Source organism: Eretmochelys imbricata, chromosome 18, assembly GCF_965152235.1.
Source record: "Eretmochelys imbricata isolate rEreImb1 chromosome 18, rEreImb1.hap1, whole genome shotgun sequence".
NCBI classification, from domain to species: Eukaryota; Metazoa; Chordata; order Testudines; family Cheloniidae; genus Eretmochelys; species Eretmochelys imbricata.
Genome location: NC_135589.1, coordinates 6,738,757 through 6,761,679, shown reverse-complemented (window position 1 = coordinate 6,761,679; position 22,923 = coordinate 6,738,757). Strand labels below are relative to the sequence as shown.

General features: G+C 47.3%; 1 protein-coding gene across 2 annotated transcripts; it reads right to left on the bottom strand.

Annotated features, from left to right (window-relative positions):
* Positions 1-5,841: 5,841 nt before the first annotated feature.
* Positions 5,842-22,486, bottom strand: NECAP2 (NECAP endocytosis associated 2). 2 transcript variants are annotated; one of them, XM_077837234.1, is made up of 9 exons: positions 22,360-22,486; positions 18,690-18,790; positions 17,735-17,836; positions 17,198-17,302; positions 14,869-14,950; positions 12,265-12,373; positions 11,357-11,534; positions 8,630-8,714; positions 5,842-7,397 (listed from the first exon to the last, which is right to left on the bottom strand). In XM_077837234.1, the coding sequence occupies exons 1-9, from the start codon at positions 22,449-22,451 to the stop codon at positions 7,349-7,351; spliced, it is 903 nt and encodes a 300-aa protein (XP_077693360.1). In that variant the 5' UTR covers positions 22,452-22,486; the 3' UTR covers positions 5,842-7,348. The 2 variants fall into 2 exon arrangements, with proteins under 2 accessions (XP_077693360.1, XP_077693361.1); XM_077837235.1 differs by lacking the exon at positions 17,735-17,836.
* Between the last annotated feature and the right edge of the window lie 437 nt (positions 22,487-22,923).

Below are 22,923 nucleotides of genomic sequence, written 5' to 3'. Positions count from 1 at the left end.
ACGTATCCATGAAATTCAATACCTTCTCACCAGATAACTTGATCACCATAGCTTGAAAGGCCTCAGTAACTGGACTACACTAGGGCTGGAGGTTGGCCGTGCCCGTTACTTTGCCATTTTAAAGCTGTTAAATCCTCCTGAGCTCGTGTCAACACATAAGTCTTGTCTCCCATGCTTGGCAAACTGCTCCGAGCATCACACACAAGGCAGATATTAGCAGCTGGGTTTGACAAAGCACTGGGCCATTCCTACTTAACTGTATCCTTCCCCTTGAAGGAGCCCAGGAGACCTGCCAGACTTCCGGGCTTCCCCGTTTGGTGAGATCACTACAGCTCGTGGAACTGTTAGTTACAAACAATGTGTTTGAGGAATGCAGCCATTTTTTCTGCTTGTTACTTTTCTGTTCGCATCGCTTTACAAATGTGTTTGCCATGAAAGCTATTTAACTAATAGCTTTTACAAACACCTAGAAGCTACAGAAGCTTTGGAGGAACTGTTCGGCTGCTTATTTGATATTCAGCTATTTGAGCTGTATGATTGGTCAGCAAAGGCACATGGTAATTTCTGTCCCTCTGATTGGATAACAGCTTTCATTTATCATCTACATTTCCCTTCCACTCCAAACAAGTTTAGTTTCTTGATTAAAGGCATCTCAGTGACATGCCCTGAATTCAGAGCTCTGAAACATTTTACAGCAATAAAACTCTCCAGCAAGGTATTAAGATTTTGGATACAAACAATGCTTTTCATTTGTAGATCTCAAAGCACTTTACAAAGCAGGGTCAATGTAAGTGTTATCTATATTATACATAGGGGGTAACTAGAGCACAGAGAGGTGTAGAAACATGACCATGGTTATATAGCCAGTCAGTTGCAAGGTTGTTATAAAAATGTAAATGGTCAGTATTCGCCCTAAAGGATTTGAGAGAACTTAAATGATATACAGGAATCATTTTACATGGTGCAAAAATGCAGCCACCTTTGGGGTGGAATGTGGCAGATGTTTGACAGTCCACATTAACACTATAAAACAGTATAGGAAAGGAAATTTATAATGGTTTCTTCCCTGGAAGATTTAAAGAGATGGAATGTACTTAAAGGGACACCAGCTTGAATTTCTTTGAAATTCACTAGCTTTTTTTTTTAAGCAGGATCCTTATAGAGAAAAACTGAAAGTTTTAATCTGTTTTCAAAAAGTGCATCAGTGCCTTTTTCTACTCCTCAGCTGATTCTCTGTCCAGGAAGGGAGAGCGCCAAGGCCTGAGAATAACACTATTAAAGATGCTCAGGCCCCACTCCTATCCTCTCCCCATTTCCCCAAAACTGTCTGGTGGCCTCTTCAGCATCAGCATGGAAGAAATGCAGAGCCCAGCATTAACATGGGATCTGCAAAAGAGTCCCCTAGCTCCACCACAAGTTCTCGCTGCCGCTGTTCCTAGCCCCCTGCGTGGAGCTTGGAAAGTAAAGAAGGAGCTTCTCTTAGCCATTGCCCTGACTCGATGGAGAAGGAACTGTCCTGCCCCCAAACTCAAACTGCAGCAGCTCTGGTGCTATATTTCTTGGCCAACACCCAGCTGGGGAAGAGCATGCCGGTGACCCCGTTTCCCTGCCCCAAACAGTTTACAGTCTACATAAATTTGTTCTAATTTAAGCCCTGATCCTACAATCCCAGACCTGTGCTAGTGGACACAATCCCAGGATGTGGCAACAGAAACCAAAAGTGACATAAAAATGCTCCATGCATGAGACAGGAAGCGAAATTAACGATTAATCAACCACTGAAACCAGCTAGGCATGAAGCACTGCCCCCAAAGAGAGAGAGAAATCTTGAAGTGTTGGCTTGAAGCTTGTTCACTTCTAGCCATCAGGTGATACCTGAGAACAATACACGACCCATTCTCAGACAAAACGGGGCCCAGGTTAACCATGTTTGAATTTGGCCAGGACACAAGCGCTAATGAGCATAACTCCCGCCAAAAAAAAAGAAAGAAAGAAAATAGCATCTCTGGCTTTTTAATGACAGGTTTCAGAGGGGCAGCCGTGTTAGCCTGTATCAGCAAAAACCACGAGGAGCCCTTGTGGCACCTTAGAGACGAACACATTTATTTGGGCAGAAGAGAAGTGGGCTCTAGCCCACAAAAGCTCGTCTCTAAGGTGCCACAAGGACTCCTCGTTGTTTGGGCTTTTTAATAGCAGCATCTCATGTGTAAAGCCCCCTACGACTGGGCCAGCAGTAACTCAAAGGGAAGAGCACCACCTAGAGAATCGCCAGGGTTGTGCCTTGAAGGTCTCTCAGCCAACTGCTGACCCAAGCCTGGCTCTGCTTAGTTTGAGTGATCGCACAGTACCCCAGCACCAGGTGGTATGGCTTCAGACTGGGAGAGCTCTACCCAGGGAGAACCTCAGCTTGCTTTGCCTTGGCTAGCAGACGGCATGACCGTTGGCCAACAGCAGTGCGACCAACAAGTGCTAGTGACTGTGAAAACGAGGGTGCGTAGACCAAGCGCACACAGGGGTCTTCAACCTGATAGCATGAAACTCATCCCCATCTCCACTGCTGCTTACACCATTGCTGGTGGAATACAGGTTCAGCCGCATGAAATGCTGTAGTGTAAACGCACCCTCTGCGTACCGAACAAAGATGGATTTTGGCTCGGGATAAAACTGTATTTTGATTTATTTTACTTTAGAAATTGCTGGAGGTGTTTGGCCAGGGAGACATTTCTGTGCAGCAGCCAAAAAATCATGCACTGATAAAATCCTTGCTCTTGCTGAAAAGGCCTCCGTCTATGCCCGGGCTACACCTGACCTTCCAAGAGTCCGAACCGTCACGCGGTACAACTCCGGGACATTTGTACGCACCGTTCACATACATTGTCGCCTTTGGATTTCACAAAGGGAGATTGACACCCTGACCAGGTTTCCTTCTGCAGAGAGGGGTTGGATCCACTCTCCTTCCCAGCGTTATGTTTAGCTGGTGGGGTGACCCAGCAGACAACAGGCCAGTTGCAGTTAGCAAGGTCTGAGAAGCGTTAATAACAAGACATCAAACGGCTGCAGCAGGAAGGGCGATGGGAAGTTAAACACCCTAAGAATCCCTCCACTGTCTGCAAAGCAACCACTTTCAGAGCCCTTTCCCTGAGCACCTTCCCAGGAGGTAGAGGGAAGCTGAGCTGGATTTAACCCCTTGTTCACCAAGCACCAGATGGCCCCTGCTCCCACCACAGCCAGGGTGCGTAATTAGTGTTAAACCTCACGCTCCCCTTCCACCTTCACGCCCGTACTCACCTGTAGTGATCGCTCTGTTAGGTTGCTCTGGGGCTTGCTGGCGTGTTGGTTACTCTCCCAGGGCTGGTTACTATAGAGCTGGGCACATGCTGCCAGTGCTACGTGACATTCAGGTGAGGTCTCTTTTGTTGGACAAGGTCACTGCCGGCTCCAGCATGGCCACACTAACCCCTTGAATTCCTGCTGGTAACCAGGTACCAGGAGCCCAGCCGCCCACATCATAACTCAGCCTGTCGTCATACGTGCTGCCCTCCTTAAGCTCATTAGCTGGTAGGGGTTATGACTCCACAGGGTGCTGATAAACAAAACCTGCCCGCCCAATCAGTGACACATTGCTATAGCAGTCAGGTTTTTCCAGGACTTGCCAGTTTTTGTTCATAAATTTTGACTGGGCGCGAAGGGTTCTCTCTCCCCAGATGGCTTCAGTGAACTGGCCAGTGGTATAGATTAATCACAACTGTGATCGTGAACATGTCAGTAACAGTGCAGGATGCTAGCTGCCATCATGGATTTCAATTCAGGACACTTGCCCTACCTCCATTCCTCAATCACTGTTCTTTGGCCCTGGCCCACCCAGACCCTTTCCCTGTGCCGAGGAAGGATTCAAATCCATCCTTAAGACTCACAAGTGACAATTCTTTAAATCCCAAACTTCTAGTTGGGGGTGGGGAGGGAAATGACATCTGCCAAGTATGACTGCTTAGGGTCAAGGGCTACAAGATAATTCTCCACCCTCCTCCCAATGATCCGTGACAGAGATGGTAATTTCCTGCAACGTATTTGGGAGATCTCACTGTATAATGTTTATGCATCACTATGGTCCAGGAGTTGTCAGGAATTCCATGGGTGACAGGAACCATGGCTCCACAGGGACTAGGAACAGTGTGGGGGGTGAGGGGGGCAATTGTCAGGTTTGTAACACCTCCAGAGAGGCACCACCTCCTGGGGAGGCTCACTTGTACTCAGGCAAACTGGATTCTCCCAAGTCCAGCAGACAGAGAGGCGCCTTGGGGATAAATAGCCGGGGTTTAAACTGACTCGGGGCCTTTTTTCTGATCCAGCCAACAGACAAGACCTTCTCTCTGAGGGGAGGGCCCCACTCCTCAGGGGAGAGGTGGAAGGACTGACATGGACCAGAATCTTTTTAGAGATAGGGGGTGATCTCTGGTAAGCTTATTAGCATGCACGTAGGTTCTTTTATTGTTTTTAATGTTTTCTCTGTCATGCTTTTACCTTAATAAAGGTGCTTGCTTAGAAAAAGCTGTGTTGTAACATACAGACATTGGCAATTACCCTGTTCATAACCTTCAAAGAGTAAGCAGAGCAGAGACACTGGGCTCTAAGCACTCTATCCTGCTGGGTATCACAGTATAGGCAGGGAACTGCAGAGCCCAGAAAGACCTCTGTCAGGAGGGAGAGACGGGTCTCTGCCCAAGAGAGGTGACAGCTTGTGGAGCCCCAAACCCTTAAAGGGCCACACCATGTGATGGGGAGGGATGACCAGTGGGAAGTACTGCCCTTAAAGGGCAGATTACCCTGTCACCTGGCCCACTCACAGTTCACAGGTAGGAGTCTCCAGGATCAAGGCCTTGGACTGTAAGGTCTTCAGGGCAGAGACTGTGTCTATTTGTACTGTGGAGCCCTCAGCAGTTTTGGGCACTAAGTAAAAAATTGCTTTCACTTCTGGTGCAAAAGAGGGACAAGCCTAGAGACACTGCATGTGGTCTGAGACTCACTGGTATAACGAGTCTCTAAATAATCCAGCAGGATATCCCAGGGCTCCAGGATTCTCCCAACCCTTCTCCCTTGCTCAGCATTAGCAGATGGGGCAGAGGATTTGCTTGTCCAATCAGTCCAGACCAGTGTTCCTCACACACTAGCTCTTTCAAAGCCCACTGAACACAAAGGAAGAGTTTCCACCGGCTTCAGCTCAGGCCCTTAGGAGGCTCTGATCTCTCCCCAGCAGGAGGCGCCAGCCAGCCAAATGACACATTTTCCCGAAGTTCCCATCTGTGCAGGATTCTCACTTCTGCTCTCAGCTCCTTGGCAAGAGACAGATGGCACTGCCCTCACTCTTGGGGGGGTGAGGGGGTTTGATACTTGAAGACAATGGAAGCAGGGTAGGGTATATGCCAGATCAACGCTACTGGTGGTCATGCGCTGCCTCATGAATGCTACACTCTGAACATTCCACCTAATTCATTCTTCTCACCACCACAGGAGACCACCTTGCCAGCCATAACGCCAACTGTTCAACAGAACCCATCACCTTGTCAGGTTATTCGTACCCTTCATTCCACTTGGGTCCTGTGTGGTTGTGCTAGATGTTAAGGTCATTGTTATTCAGCACATTTCTACTGTGCCTTCCCCACATGCCCTCAGACCATTGGCAGCTGCCTTGGTATTTCAGTGCATATACTTCTGGTACCCAGCTGCGACCCTCTCTATATCAGGAAGAAGAAAGAAGATAAATCAGGGAATAATTCCCTACAATCACAGCAGAGCCTGTCTAATTCATGTCGGATAACTCTGAAAAACAAACAGGAATCATACTTACCCTCAAAACATTTTATTGTTAATTTAATGTTACATTTCCCACCTGTTTTTCCTACGTGCTCTTCCAGTGGCTCAAAGAGGCAAAATTAAGCACATTCTCGGGATTTTTTTTTTTAAATACCAGAAAATCAAATCCTCATCATCCAGTTTGAAATTAAAAAAAAAAAAAAAAAGACAGACAAAGTTGGAACACTTAAAAAAATAGCAGGACTTCATACTGGTAAAGGCCTTCACCTCGAAATAAATAGATAAGAAAATATTTTTTTTTTAAAAGAGAAATCTTAAGCCCAGCTCCATAAAAAAGGCAACCATAGCTCTGTCCTTCATTGCATCTAACTATGTCAGAGACTTAATATCAAACCATGAAAACTTAAGGAATTTCAGAGTTTTGCTCAGTTACAGCTAATTAACCAGAGTAGTCCAATTAACAGCTTTTCCCCATCACAGTTACCTATTGTAGTTAATCTAAGTGCTCAGAAGCTCTCAGGCCATTTGTTAGCACCTTTCAAAAAGGCACCTCTCAGTGACAAGGCAGCACTTCAGAAGACATGCACCAATTTGCTGTAGAAAGGTCTTGGCAAGGATGACACTAAAACAGTTCTTGGCAGCATTAAAAGGTCATGCTGTCTCTATATCAATCCCACTGTCCTTCCTACTGCCAGATGGGGAGTATTTCTTCCGCCACCACCCCAACAACAAACTATTCAAGGTGAGAAGTGCCCCGGCATACAGCTGAGGCATCTCATGGCAGCACTCAGCTGCCGTGGAAGGGGTAGCCAGTTGTTAACCCTGCCGATCCCTTGCCGCACATGCTTGCATTGCAGGTGTCATTCCACATCTATTGCATAGCCCATTAGCACATCAGACAGCAAATGCTAACAAGATTTAATCCAAATTGGAGTCTTCGAATACTGCTCTTCACTCCCCCCTCACCACAAGCTCTTTAATAAAGCATCTGTTTGTCGAAGGGTACCAGGTCAAGTTACTGTCTTTGGCTATCCTCAGTTACATTAGTCAACAGGCTGCAAATAAGGAGAGGGAGGAAGAAGCGATACGCAAAGCATCCTTGTTGGAAATATGTAAACACCACAGTGTGCTGGTTTGGAGAAGGCGGGGGAGGGGAACAATCGTTCCCCCCCCTCCAGGTTTATAGTCCTCTACAGTTTGCTGTGATCTCAGAGCAGAATTAAGAGCCCCAGCTGCTGGGGCTGCTGGTATCTGTTGAGAGTTCAGAGTTTAAGGCATCACTCTCCCCAGCACTGGGGAACTTATTTCCACACTGCAGTCACAGGGCACTTTTTGGTTTTTGCATAGCTCTCGCCCCTTTCTTGTAATGCCCAAGAAAGCTACAAAAGGCTACAACCAGTCACGGACTGGGATCTCTTGAAATGGCCTGTTAGCTCTGCGTGTAGGGGGGCTTCCCCCAGGCTTTGGTCCACAGTGAAGTGAAGTGAAGAGGTTCCTTCCCCAGCATCCACACAGGAAAGCAGACAGGGTGTCTGGTTTAGAACTGAACCCAGCCCGGGCTCTGCTGATTTTGGGTAGATGCAGACCTGGAAGAAAACAAAACCGTGCTTTGAGATGCTGAAGGTGGTTTGGGCTAAGGCTGCGGGTTGTCTCTTGAAGGGCTGGTCGCGCCGACCCGGACTGTGAGTGTTGGCCAAGCTGCCATATATTGCAGAGATCAAAACCCCTCATAGAGTCTGTCTTCAATGCAGAGTTAACTTGGACTCTTCCTAAGGAGCTGCCCCTATCGGCCTCCCACCCACCCACAAAACCCTCTCACCTAAGTTTGTTGGGGCTTTAAACTTGGGCAGGCTGGCCTGGCTGCAGGAGAGAGTTAGAGCTTGGGTGCTGCTTTCTCTTGGGCTGGGAACCCTCCCACTTTACAGTAAGGATGCAGGCAAAATCAGGCGGATAGTCCTCCAGTGCCTTCCCATGATTCTCCTGGGTGCCCACAAGGACAGACAAATTTGCCCACAATTCACTGAGAAAGAATCCTAGAGAAGCTCAGCAAAAAATGATGGAATGTTCCCCCAGAAGTCTTAGCAACACACACAGGGGAGCACAATACCAGTGAGGACACAGTAACTCGACGGGCTGCTCACACCCAGGCTCCGCTAACCCAGCTGCCAGTCAGCCAGGCTAACTGCAGTGATGACAGACCCTTAGTTCACACTCAGGCTTTATCTTCACTGCTTTGAAGGGGGGCTCTACAGTGAGAGAAAGATGCGGTAATTATGGAGACAAGGCACTTTTTGTGCTTCCTGGAGGTAGCTAGGCAAGGTCAGCACTGTACCCCACATCCAGTGTTGACCTCACCTAGTTTACCTTGTAGTAGACCTACAGTGCCCTGTCTCCCCCCCCGTTCTCCCAGCAGGATGGCTATGTGGGATAGTTATCCCATAGTAAACAGGCTGCAGTCACAGACAACAGGGATGTTAGGGGACAATACAGAGCGCCAACAAATACCTTCGCACTCAGTCCTCTTTCTAATGGATGAACGTCCATGTTAACTCACCCCTCACCTGGCTGGCAATTTAAACAGAGGAGTCAAGGACAGCTATCCCTTCTCGCCCAGAGAACGGTGCTCTTCTAGTTCAGGGGAGGCATGCATTGGGAGCACCCTGGAGGATGCCTGCGTTGCCACTGGCTGAGCTGAACTGTCCAGTGGTGACGGGGATTTGCTCTCCAGGGCTGCCAACACAACGTAACTGTTCCCACCCAGAAAGCCACCCCTGCTCACTCAGCTACACACCACACTGAACAGCAGGAATGGCCTCACCCTGACGCTTTGGCAAAGTCTCCCCAGATATCGGTGCTGGAGGCTGTGGCGGCACCACCGGGCTGTGGCCAAGACCAAGCAGCATCTGCCGGAAACCAGGAAATTCAAAGGAAGGAAAAGAAAAAAGAAAGATCAGATTTCACCCCCCATCAGTTATTTCCCACCAACCCTAGTTCCTTACGGCCCCAGGAAGGCACCACATCTTTACCAATAAAACTAATACAAGCCAGATGGAAACCTAGCTAGCCATGTCCACCTAGCTCTTCTCACGGGCTTAGCTAAATTGTTTTTTAAGCCAATTAGTTGAACGGGTCAGCTTCTGGCTTGAGAGAGGAATGCCTTGAGCTGCTTCTTTGAGATCTCTACAGCAGACCAAGCAGCAGCACTGGTGGCCTTGGAAGGTGGAGACTGATGGCATTAGCCAAAGCCAAACATAACATGACAGGTTCTATTTACAGCATGATTCCATGCTGAAAAGTGACTCTACAAATGGTACCGATGAGGGAGAGGAGGCCACAATTTTTGCCTCTGTCTAGAGATATAATAGACATTCCTAGCCTCACAGACCTCACACAAAAAGAAAAGGAGTACTTGTGGCACCTTAGAGACTAACCAATTTATTTGAGCATGAGCTTTCGTGAGCTACAGCTCACTTCATCGGATGCATCTGATGAAGTGAACTGTAGCTCACGAAAGCTTATGCTCAGATAAATTGGTTAGTCTCTAAGGTGCCACAAGTCCTCCTTTTCTTTTTGCGAATACAGACTAACACGGCTGCTACTCTGAGACCTCACACAATGCATCTGCCAGGCTGAATTCTTACAATCACAGACTCAAAGTGCTGCCAGAACGAACCAGAATTCTGAGCACCCAGACAGATACCTGGGTTCTACTCCCATTTCTGCTACTAGCCTGCTGGGAGACCTTGGGCAAGTTACCGCTCTGTGCCTCAGTTTCCCCTTCTGTAAAGTGGGGATGATACTGATCTCAAAGTGCTTCACAAAGATCTACTGATAAAAAAGCACCAGTTAGGAGCTAGGGATTATTAATAAAAGGTTTTCTACCGTTAAAAAAAGTGATCACAAGGTCTTGGCACAGGCACAAAAATAATCCCAGGGTCCAGCACAGATTTAGTGCTCCACAGAAGATACAGGCGAAGTGAAATTCACATGTTGCTCAGCTTCTTTGAACTTTGCCTCACACACCTGCTCTGGAAACACAGCTGCATAAACCCAAGTGACCATATTGATCCTACCTGAACAATTCCCTTGGAAGTAAGATTTAACTGGTTCCTTAGCTGGACGGCAGAAGGTACCATATGGGCATAAACAGGTGGTCTCTTAGGAGACCAGGGACACCTGCCATCTCAAGGTATGTGCGGGAGTTCCCGAGGGAAGTGATGTTTATAATCCATGCAGATGCAAGCCAGGAGGAGGTGGTAACAATCAGAAACCACATGATAATGCCACACATTGTTATACTATGACTGGCCAGTATAGAAACCTCTGTTAGCTCCTATGCTGATGCTTTAGCCTCCCTTTTGTCACTGTGCTAAACGAAGGCTGCAACGTCTGAGGGAAAGAGGAAGTTTTATGTTAACTTCTGCCATGATGGGACTGGGCCTGACTAGTCTATGTGGTTTCCATTCCAGTTAACCAGTGTGATTGCTGGGTGATGACGATTCAACTAGTCTGATCGTATCAGATCTACTACCTGATCTAGTTAGCCATGTCAGCTCCCTTCAAGCAGCCTCTCTCGAGCCTGCTTAGATCTAGCTGCACATCTGACCAGCTTCTCAGGTGCTGCTGAGCCCCACTAAAGATTCCTCAAAAGGGTTTTCAGCCCCCTGCTCCTTACAACACTAAAGTGATCAATGCATTTGACACATCAGCACTATACTACTGCAATTCACATGACGTGGGGTTGGTGCAGGGAGGTATCTGGATGCTGCAGCAGGTGAGCAGCTCACCATTTAAACAGAATCACAAACTTGTGAACACACCACACCAGCCCCTTGCATTGGCTGTGGGTTGAATTCTAGGATTAGTTCAAGACCTTTCTTCTCATCTTCAAAGCCCTGGATGGCTCAGGGCTGAGTTACCCGAGGAGCAGTCTTCTCCCTATGTTCCCCACCACGTGCTACACTCAGTTGGGATGCTGCAGCTGACAGAGGCCGGGTTGAATCCTGTGAGGCTGGGGAAAGCTGTAGGATCCAGTGAGTTTTACAATCATGGAACAAACTTGCCAGCCTGATCCTGAATCTTGCCACGTTCACAGCACACCACAAGGCACCTGTCTAAAATCATAGAATCTCAGGGTTGGAAGGGACCTCAGGAGGTCATCTAGTCCAACCCCCTGCTCAAAGCAGGACCAATCCCCAATTTTTGCCCCAGATCCCTAAATGGCCCCCTCAAGGATTGAACTCACAACCCTAGGTTTAGCAGGCTGATGCTCAAACCATGGCGCTATCCCTCCCCAATAGCTAAACAAGCATCTTCCTAAACAGTGTAGAAACAATATCCAAATCAGAAGGAATCAGCCCACCAAGGAAAGGGAACTGCCTTAAAAGGAAAAGATCTGTCTTTCCTAGAGGTAATTTTGATATGTCTCACACCATGCTGAGAAGTGCCATAGAAATGCCTACAGAAGCTCCCAGATACCATGGTAATGGGCACTGGCAGGTATAAATAGACCTAAAGAAAATTAAGCTTGCCCATGAACACAGACCTATGTTAGCAGTGCTTGTTGGCTGGGAGTCCACAGGGCATGATGGAAGCTGCTCCCCTGGAGGAGGGATCAGAGCAGGAGATCTTCCTGCAGGAGGGGGTGGGAGCAGGCTGAGGCCCCCAGGCCCTGCTGGGCGCAGTTTGCTGTTCCCTGCTGCTCCTTCTTTTTTCTTCATGTTCTAAAGGGAAATGAAAAAGACACAACTCGTAACATCAGCTTAAATGCAGCTGTTGTGAGCATCAGTCAATGCTTTGGCACAATTGTCTCCAGTGGTTATTGCACATGGGAAGCCTCTTATGTCTGCTGATTCTTTTATGCGGCTGAGCACAGACTCCCATCCCCCGTGGATCGGGCAGAGGGGGACACAACACCCCCCCCCCCGACAGATGCATTACACAACCATTCCTCCTGCAAGGGATTTCCAGGGCTTCCCCACTGCAGCCCAGCCAGAGAGTGGGGAGGGAGCGTGGCAGGCTTTGGCTACCTCCACTAGCTAAAGCAGGTCGTATTTTGCCAATTACAAAAACTGAATTTAGCAAAAGAGAACAGGGAGATGGTCTGAAACATTCCCCACATGGCTCCTTTTTTCAACCCATCTTACATGTTGGTGTGACCGGGGACAGGGTTATTGGAATTGTAGCAAAGCCCCACCACACTGCTAAGACCTCATCACTATTGCAACCAATAACTATCTGGCTTTGGCAGAGCCAGGCTGATCATTCTTAGAGGGCTGGTACCCGGTAAGTCAGCCTTACGCACCTGTAAAGGTGAGCTTCCATGTGTCTCAAACAATAGACTCTACAATCAAACTACATGTGGCAAGAGGAGCGCTGGGAGCGCCTCTACGGAGTGTGCTGGGGAAGTTTTACTTGGTGGAAGCAGCAGACTAACCAAGAAAAGCATCTCACCGCAATGTTCAGTTTGATGGTCTGTCCCTCCTTGAAGCCCAGGTCTAGTTTGGGTCCCTGATCTGGGTTCTGGGCTTGTTTTGCAAGCTCGCTCTGCTGTTTAACCCATCTGTACGGGGAAAACGAAAGGTGTAAAATGAGGACAGAGCACATATGAGAGCTGCTCATGGCTAAGTGCAGTGCTGGTACAAGGAATGTAGGCCATTTAAAATCCACATTGGAAACAAGTTGCGTTTCTTTCATTACCAGCACAGTCTTAACAACGAATTTTAAAAATCCAATTTGGGTTTTTTTTGCATGTCTCTGGGCCCTGACAGTTAAAATCAATGAAGCCAGTTTCACTTTTGGGCCGTCAATTAGAGCTGGGCAAAATTTTTACTATTTGCCAAATAACGCATTTTGGGGGCACCAGAGCTCCTAGTCAAATTCAGCAAAGAGTTTCTGCCAACAAACGTCAGAACAGTTTGTTTTGAAAAAAATCAAAACAGGTGGTTTCAAAATTGTTGCTGTGAATAGACATTCGAACAGGATTGTTTCTGCTTGACCGAAACTTTCTCCAGTTTTCTGTTTCAGTGAGAAACCACAAAAAAATCATTTTCGGTTTGAAATTAACTTCACTCCAACCCCCTGGTTTGGTCACCAAACAAAAAAAAAATTTCAAATTATTCAGTCAGCTCTGCTGTTAACACCGCATTGGTTGGAAAGCACACTCTATAGTGGAAAACTTATTTGCTCAAAACCAACCTACTTGTGTATTTTTCAGCTAAATCACCAGGTTTTATAACAAATTCTCAGTTGGGGCTGTGATGCAGGCAGACCAGCTGTCAGCTCTTGCCAAAACTGTAGGTCATAGCTGGAAACCAGACCAGCTCACTTGTATGTTAATATTGTTCAAGATAGGTGTTAGACTTGTAAGAATGTGTTTAGTCTCTATGGAACGCTTGTGAGTTGCTGCATGCATTAATTTAACTTGCCATGTCTATATCCCATGCAATAAGAAGATTATGTATGTTTTGCTTTATAACTAAAAATGACTGCTCTGAACCCAACCCAGAGGAATGGTCCACCGCCCATCAAGAAAGGCTATCAAAACTAAATGGGCCACTGTGGAACATCATGATACAAAGACTCGGTAAATGGCCCCTCTCACGCCCATGAAGATGCTACTTGCAAGAAACCCAGCCCATCAGCTTGAATGTTGGAAGAAGGGGATAAAACAGGGACACAAGAAAATATTCTGACTCTCACAGGGCTGGAGCTAGGAACCAGACGCAGAGATTCCCAGGATCAACCTGGGTGAGCCCTAAAAGACATTCAGTGCTAATAGATTATTACAACTCTGTCACCTTTCGGAACCACAGACTAACTCCTTTGTGTAAAATATCTTGTACATAACTCATTTCTTTTTCCTAGTTAATAAATCCTTAGCTTACTATAAGATTGGCTACAGGTGTTGGTTTGGGTGAGAGATCTCAGGTACAAACTGACCTGGGGTAAGTGACTGGTCTCTTGACACTGGAAGCAACCTGAATCTTTTGTGAGCTTCGGTGTATGGCAATCAGCTATCACTAAGTCCAGCTTGCCTGGGTGGCAAGATAGACTGGAATGCCCAAGGGGACTGTCTGTGACTCCGTGGGAAGACTGTTATTGTGCGTTAGGAGTTCACATTTGTTACTGGCTTGGTGAAATCTAATTACAGAACATACCACCAGCTTGGGGTCTCTTCCTTGTGTTTTGACAGTCTGCCCTGAGGTCGGCACTCTCAGCCATGAACCACTCCAGACAGCGTGATGGGGCCATTTTGAGTTGTCCCTTTAAACAAATCTGACTTGCGTGGATTTCTGAAAGCAGCTCAGTGGATACCCCTGGTAGCGGGCAGTAAAGAAAGTGTGCAAAAACCAGCAGGTTGTTTTAAGGAAATGTTACCAAGTTTATTTTTAAAGCCTGCCTGGGTGCAGTAGTGACTCTTTCAATATGCATGTGTGTCCTGAGGACCAGCCAGCTGTAGTAACTGCAGTGAAGCAGCGCAGACAAAGCTACTCCTGCTATTCACAGTGACAGCAGCCCAGCACGTGCGATGCCAGCAAGGAACAGTTGCTCAGTCACCGTCTCACTGCTCCGCTCATCCCGACAGGCCCACAGTGCGGGAAGGAGCAAATAACCTCCCTGGGCTAGTGCACAGCCTTGCTTTCTGCTAGCAGTTAGAACCACAAGCCACGCCTCTCAGAGGTGGTCACTCACCCGTTCTGGCCATGGGACGAGAACAAAAATGGCAACCAGCGGCTTGGAGGAAGGAGATAAAGGGGAAACAGCAGCCAGGGAGGAACCCGTGTGGACTGGCATGTGAGGGCCCAGCAAAGATAAGTCTTACTCCCTCTGTGGGGGGCTTGGGAAATTTTGGCAAGACAAAAACGTTCCACATTTGTTTTCTGTACAAACAGGACCTGTCTGCCCTGTAACACTCCCCTGACCATGTTTCCCCTCCCTAGTGAGTCAAGAGCTAACAGCTTCCAACTGCAGCAATTTTGGCAAACATCTACCAAACTGTGTGAATGCCACAAAAACAACCCAGCCCAGAGAGCAAAGGAAGAGAAGAAAACTCACTTAAAGTGGTCTTGAATGGCTACATTGAAGTCAAAAGCATCCCCTCGGTCTACAAATCCAACTCCAATAAATGCACGGCGCCCTGGGAAACAACGGAGAGCGAATGCTGGATTCAACAACAAATTAACAACCCTCCACAAGTGAAAAGGAGACACTCGCTCTCCCTGCATTGTGCTTTCACACATTTCATAGCCCTGCCATTCTCTTAGGACTCAGGAGAGCATATTTAATAGCTGAATTCTATTTCTTATCCCAGCCTCTGCCTTTGCTCAGCCTACCAGCCGGGGGTGTTTGTTTCTCCTCTACAGGGTAGTTGGATCAAATGGCCCATCTACCCAACAACGCTAACCAACATTTCCAATTTACATCAAATGAAGATGCAAAAGCTGGCTTTCAGGATGGACCTTTCCAGTGTCAGGAGTGTCCCAAGATCACGTGGGCTAAAGGCTAGCTTTCCCCTTCCTTTCCTTTCTCCAACCTCCAACGGTTACCGAGGTTGGAGAAAGGAAGTGGAGGCAGTATTAGATATCTGACATGAACACTCTGCACCAGAAGAAGATACTGTTCAGTGACATCTAGCTGCACCTCAGCATCCTCCCTGGCCTTTGCCATTGGATTTGTTTTGTGTTTGTATAGCACCTCACACAATGGGGGCCGTGGTCTATAACTAGTGTTTCTAGGTGCTTTGGCAATACAAATAAGGCATTTACTAGGGCCTCTGATTTTCTTTGGGTGCCCTGTGGCACCCACAGCCACCTGCAGTTTGTGGCCCCATTTAAGAGCTGCTCAGCCCCTGCGGCATTTACCCTAACTCCAGGTTTGAACAATCTCTCCAATAGGTATGGATCAGAATTTGTTTCCTTTACAGTTAAAGTGAAGCCCATCCCCTCAGCCCTGAGAATATTGTTCAGCAGTTGAAATTTACCTTTCAGAACCTTCCCGTTTGACACCCTTCTCCCCTATATTCTCTCTCACTCGCACACTTAAGAGAAAGCAGGCTCTCCTCCCACTGCAATAGCCAGCTCTCCACCCTGCACCACAGCCAGCCTTTATTCAGGTTATAAAAAAAATCTAGGCCTGGAATCTTCCAGCCTTGAGATGGTTCCGTGAAACTCATTTAAAACAAATGAAGTGGATTTAATACTGGTGAAAGTTGTTAAGTTGACAGCACTGGAGACAGATTTTGTTTATCCACAGAAATGACAAGTATAGCCAGCACCAGTACATGTTCCCCTATATTCTCCCACTTGTTTCTCACCCATGACCTGTAGCCTATTTTAGCCTTGGCCTCTCTGCTGAGACTGCCAATCAAGAATGCTTTTTGTACCGTGGTGTCACTTCCTACTAGAAACTGGACTACTGCCTGGTCCACACACAAAGTTGTCCAATTTAATTAAAGGTGCAATTCTAAACAAATTTCATTAAACCAGCATAACTGAGTGTGAACTCTCTTATATTGGTCTTATATCAGTTTAGCTTCTATTGGTAAATTTACAGGAATAAGCTAAATGGACATAACCAGTTTTAAACGAATATAAATGTATCCACACAGGTGCTTGCACAGCTTAAGAAAATTGTTTTTTTTTAAACTGATTCAGTGTGTAGACTAGAATTGTGTGGAGGATGGAAATCCCATTTCACAAAGCATTTTGAAATCTGGCTTTGTTTTGAATTGGAACAAAACCCCAAAATTCATAAATTCTTTGAAAAGGAAAGTTCTGAGAAAAAATTGTTTTGGATTGATCAAAACTATTTCAATTTAGATTTGTATTAAAGATTACACAGAATACAAAATTTTAAAAAAATTCCAAATGAAAAGTAATTTCTAACAAAAAATTGAAGTTTTTGGCACCAAGAATGTGGAAATGAGACATTTTGACACAGTCAGAACTTTTATTTTGTTTTTTCTCCAAAACTAAATTTTGGAAAAATTGACATGATTTCGCAAAGTGTTCCAATTTTGATGGAACTGCAATTTCTGACATAACACAGTCCTGGGAAAGTTTTTCCCATCAGCTCTAGTGTAACAAAGAATTCATTTCATGCAGGAGGCTGAACCATAGTCTGGCGGTAACAATTTCTGATCATTATTGACTTCAAGATGGATCTGGACTGAAAGGCTCCTGATCCCATTACCTATCTCCTTTGCAATCAACTGCCCTACACTTCTAGGCTGGACTTTAGATGTAATGTACATTTATCCCTTTCAAATCAAGAACCTGTATCATCAGAATAATAATAATGGAAACCTGCTAAAGAAACTTATTCCCCAAGACTTGTATGCCTCAGTATGCAGAAGAAAAGTGATCTATCTGAACACCGCCCATACCACTTTCATCTTCAACCCGGATGACAAAGTATCTGCTGGAATCTGTCACACCCTCTACAGCGATGCTAGGAAACTGGTCCACAGGTGCCTGGGCAAAAAGTTCTCCTAGAAACAAGAGTAGGAAACACACAATAGTTCAATAACTCAGTGTTCTCCTATTCTTCATCGGGATACAATACATACAAAAACAGCACTTTACACACAATGAATTAAGCGTGACAATTCTCCTGGATGATAGGTTTTAGCCCCAGGATCTAAGGGATTCTCATTCTGGGTTCTAACAATTCGACCACATTTCCTTTTTTAGACTGAGACCCCTTAACTCTTCCAGCCTTAGATAATAAGTCTCTTCTAGCACAGCTACCGACCCAGAACGAACGCACTTACTGGGCTACTCGGCTGATCCCAAGAGCAAGGCACTGCCACACAAGAAAGCCTGGGAGAAAGAGGGGCCAAGGACACTGCAGTCACAGAGAGCCCAGGCAATTAGGGGTGGGGAGGGGAGAGAGAGAACTCTGTTTCTCTTCAGTGACCAACCTCTTTCTGACCTGAGCTTGGCATGGGGAGAACAATGGAGCTCTAGAGGCAGCCACATGGAGTTCCCATCACCCAGAGTGAGAACTGCAGTGATGAAGGTCCCTGCATGGGGAGATGGGAGAATTATAATGAACACCCCAGTCCAGCAGAAGTGTTTCCCAGAATGCACCACTCATGCAGTTGTCTGTACATCTGCTTATGAACACAAAAGCACCACCTCGTTAAGCCACCGTAGCTACATCTAAAGTTCTGCTGTAACATCCACTACCCTGGAAGGGCTAGCAGCCTCCCTCTGGGAAGGAGGAAGAGAATTATTGGGCATGGGCTATAGATGGAAAGTGCTTTTCTGTGGATTTCACAGGCTGGAGCCAGACGGGTTTTCCCAGTTGTTGACCTGCAGCTTTTTATCAAGAGCACAGACCTGGCTCATTTCACACCGCAGATACTTGTATGGCTTCCTTCTCACCAGCCTCTTGGTTAGCTTCCAAGGCACTTTTCAGCACTCACATGAAGTCATTCTGCCACATGGGGAAGATGGCAGCTCCAATCCTGTTACTGAAGTGAGTTTTTCTCCAAGGCACCTATTTTCGCAGCATCCAAGCAATGCACAAGATTAAGGAGCATAAAAGCCCACAGCAAAGCGCATGGCAAGTGGCAACCCTCTCCAAAGAATTACAGTACAGAGAAAGGAAGAAGCCTACTGAGCAGGCAGCCTCTTTGGCTTTAGCACCACTCCCGCTTGTAAAAACACCCCAGTACACAGTTTCAAATGAACATGACTATACATCCGGGATCTTTCAGGTTCCAGCACTGAGCATTTCTCTTTAAGATCATTCCTGACAATAGCTAACAAGGCTGGACAGGCCTGCCTGAGGTGGGAGCCCTTTCCTGAAGGAAACAGAGGGGAGAAACCCTAAGTCTAAAGCACATGAATGCTGTATGGCTTTCCCTTTACCTGAATTTTTATCCTCCAGTTTAATGAAGGCCATCTTCCCCTTGGATGTTATCCGCAGCCTGCCACTCCATGAGGGCTGATCCAGCTGCCACTCTGCAGCTCTGTGGAAGAAAACTACTGTTAACATCAGAAAAGTCACTCAAATCTTAAAAAGAAAAGGAGTACTTGTGGCACCTTAGAGACTAACCAATTTATTTGAGCATGAGCTTTCGTGAGCTACAGCTCACTTCATCGGATGCATACCGTGGAAACTGCAGAAGACATTATATACACACAGAGACCATGAAACAATACCTCCTCCCACCCCACTGTCCTGCTGGTAATAGCTTATCTAAAGTGATCATCAAGTTGGGTCATTTCCAGCACAAATCCAGGTTTTCTCACCCTCCGCCCCCTCCCCCCCCCCACACACACACAAACTCACTCTCCTGCTGGTAATAGCCCATCCAAAGTGACCACTCACTTCACAATGTGTATGATAATCAAGGTGGGCCATTTCCTGCATAAATCCAGGTTCTCTCACTCCCTCACCCCCCTCCAAAAACCACACACACAAACTCACTCTCCTGCTGGTAATACAGACTTACACGGCTGTTACTCTGAAACTCAAATCTTAGGCTTCAAAAGTCCCTCTATTTTCCCTCTTTGTATTGCAGTAGTGCCTAGGGCACCATAAAGAAATTGACTATGCTATTATTAATTGTACTGTACTACTGCGTAGTAGCCTAAATCAGGGATCACTGTTCCCTTGTGCTAGGTGCTGTACACACACAGAATAAAAAAAGTCTCTGCCCTAGAGCAGTAGGTACTCTACAGACCTACAAGAAGAGAAAAGACCCTGCCCAAAAAAGCTTATAATATAAGGCCCTGATCTTGCAAGCTGCTCTGCCTAGGCAGGCCCCTTCACCAGTCCAGAAGACCATGGGGCTCTGCCTAAATGGAGCAGCTTGGAGGATCAGTGACATGGTTATAGCAGGACATAACAGGTGAATGAGACAAACAAATGGGGAGTAGAGCTGAGGAGCAGGATATAACTATGACTCAAGCAAATTACATTACATAATCCAGGCCAGACACAGGTTAATATGTAGGTTTGTTTTGGAAAGATCTTTCTGCTTGCTTAACCTCCCTCCTTGGATTTTCCGCCCAATTCTCTCTCTATCAGCTGAAATCCCATTTGAACCGATTTTTGCTTCGGAAGACAGAGGCGGTATTCATCGCCACCTCCGCTCAGACAGTTCCCTCAATTCAATGCCGCCGTCCTCAGCTCAGACAGTTCCCTCAGCGTGCCATGGCAAAGAATTGCAGGCCTGTCCTCCAAAGCAGGTGTTAACACAATTGATAACACAGTCCTTTGAAATCTCCCCACTGTACTTTCCACTGCATGCATCCGATGAAGCGAGCTGTAGCTCACGAAAGCTTATGCTCAAATAAATTTGTTTGTCTCTAAGGTGCCACAAGTCCTCCTTTTCTTTTTAGTCCTTTGAAAGAAGCAGCTGCACATCAGGAGACTGTTTTGGGGAAGGAAGCTCTGTTTTGCAGTTAGAGCCAAGACTGGCAGGCAGGATTCGAGCTCTTCTCTTGGCTTTTTACCTGACATAGTGTGAAAGTCGGTGCATTTCCCTTCTTTGCTGTACCTCAACTTCCCCATCTGTAAATGGGGATCATTTTTCACAGGAGTGTTGTGAGGCTTTCCCCTAAGGAGGTTTGAGATTGTTGCATTGTATAAAAGATGCTACTGAAATACATCTCATGAACCCAATGCAGGTTTTACATGACCACCACATGTGGTAGGTGAATCCCTGATACAGGGAGTGAACACAGCCAGTTTGATGCTATTTTAAGTGCCATTGTTGTGCCCTGTTAAACACAGTACACTGACATACTACAATAGAGCGAAAGAGCCCATACTTTAATTCATTTTTGTGGTTTGCAATTGCTGTTGCATTCTATAAACCAAGTTGAGACTGGATCTAAAATGATCACTTTAAGGAACTCATTACTATCTCTTTTTCCATCTCTAACCATTGGATTAGAAGACCGCTCATGCCACAAGCTGAGAACGTGATAACCTTCTATAAAGCAAGTCAGTCCCAAGAATCCCAGAAGGGCTGCAAGAAAACAGGCCGAGGGGTCAACATCTTATAATGCAGTGGTTCTCAACCAGGGGTACACAGAGTTCTTCCAGGGGGTACATCAATTCCTCTAGCCATTTGTCTAGTTTTACAACCGGCTACATAAAAAGCTCTAGCGAAGTCAATACTAACTAAATTTTCATATAGACAATGACTTGGTTATACTGCTCTATACAGGATACACTGAACTGTAAAAACAATATTTATACTGTAATTGATTTATTTGATAATTATATGGTAAAAAATGAGAAAGTCAGCAATTGTTCAGTCATAGTGTGCTATGACACTTCGTATTTTTACATCTGATTTTGTAAGCACATCATTTTTAAGTGAGGTGAAACTTGGGGATACACAAGACAAATCAGACTCCAGAAAAGGGTACAGTCGGCTGGAAAGGTTGAGAGCCACTGCTATAATGCAACAAGTTTTCACTTCACTTTTCTTTGATCTGTATTTCAAATGCAGTTCTACATAGTGTGACAGTCAGTCGTATTAACTTATGGTTTCCGCACTCTCCATGTTTCCTCTTTGAATCTACTATTTTCTCCCTACCTCATTACCTATTTAAAAAAAAAATCATATTAAAAAATGCTAAGATGCGGTCTTGGGTAACGATGGCTGTAGGTGTCTGATGCAGAACACTGCAGTACCACCACACTAATGGCGAAAATGTAGCCTACAACATGGAGGAAAAGGAGATCCCTAGAAAAATTAATTAAGTTAGTTTGTAGAATGACTTTAATACTCAATGCCTAACTGAGCGGCAGCGTGTCTAATGGATAAACCACTAGGCTAGGACTAGCAAGATCCAGCTTGTACCCCTGATTCTGCCACTGCCATGCTGGCTAATCTTGGACAAGTCCAGGGCAAACGTGTTTGGCTATTACCCCTCCCTGTATCCCCCCACACTCAGCCAGGGTCTCAGCGACCACAGGGCTCAGCTCTGCCTCTGCTTCCCCAGGAAAGGTAGGCCACAAGCTTTCTCCCTTGGTCACAGCACCAGGTTCAGGGGCGTTACGTGGGAGCCAGTGTAACGCACATCTCCGATGTGAAGATGGGGGGGGGGGCGGCCATTCCCCTCCTCGAGCCTCAGTTTTCACTCTCCCCTTTGTCGACTCACACCGCCAGCCCTCTGGGGCAGAGACCGTCCCGCTACGGGCGGCGCCTAGCGCGACGGAGGCCGCGAGGTGCTGCTGTAACAGCAGCCCCACACTTCGGACACGAGCAGGGAGAGAAATGCGGGGGGCCGGGGAGGGAGGGGGCAGGAGAAACGGGGCAGGCTCAGACACTGATCACGGAGAGCGGGCGGCTGGAAACGGGGCTGGGGGGAGGCGCCAGCCAGGCCCCACGGAGAGTCCCCGGGGGGGGGGGGGTCAGGCCCAGCCCAGGGCTGCCCGGAGGCGGCGCTGGAGCCCCACGGGCGCGCGAGGCTCCGTGGATCCGCGGCCTGGGGCCCAGACAGTCGCCCCCGGTGGGAGCCCAGAGGCGCCGGGCCGGCCGCCGGGGGGAGTGGCTCGGGCCGGGGCCCGGCTCACCTGTAGCCGCGGTTGGAGGCCCGCGGCGGTACCCGGTACACGTGCACCTCCGGCTTCACGCACAGCACCGACTCGTAATCGCTGTCCGCCATCTTCGGCGGGAAGGGACCCGGAAATCCGGGGCCTTCGCTGCCCCGCCCACCCGGGGGGAGGGGGCGCGCGCGCGCGCGAACTCTATGGCAGAGGCTGCAGGCTAGAGTGTCCCGCAGGGGGAGGGGCTCTTCCCCCTTGGGCTCTATGGCAGAACCTGCAGGCTAGAGCGCCTCACGGGAGCTCTTCCCACTTGGATTCTATGGCAGAACTTGCAGGCTAGAGCGTCTCACGGGAGTTCTTCCCCCTATGGACTCTATGGCAGAGGCTGCAGGCTAGACCGTCCCGCAGGGGGCGGGGCTCTTCCCACTTGGACTCTATGGCAGAAGCTGCAGGCTAGTGTAGCCTATCCAGAAAAAAGGTTTCTTCTCCTCCCACTCCTCCTGTAGCGGACGGATTGAAGCTAGAGTGTCTCCCTCCCTAAGCCCCGCCCCCTTGGAGGTCTGAAGCTCTGGGGGTGCTGCCAGGCCTTGG

What these genes read in the sequence shown, in the direction of transcription:
- NECAP2 (XM_077837234.1), bottom strand. Translation starts at nt 22,451, where the DNA reads ATGGCGGACAGCGATTACGAGTCGGTGCTGTGCGTGAAGCCGGAGGTG. An exon ending in CCGGGTTGAAGATGAAAGTG is followed by an intron (nt 14,951 to 17,197) that starts GTATGGGCGGTG and finishes GTTGTTTCCCAG; the next exon opens with GGCGCCGTGCATTTATTGGA. An exon ending in CCATCAAACTGAACATTGCG is followed by an intron (nt 11,535 to 12,264) that starts GTGAGATGCTTT and finishes ATTTCCCTTTAG; the next exon opens with AACATGAAGAAAAAAGAAGG.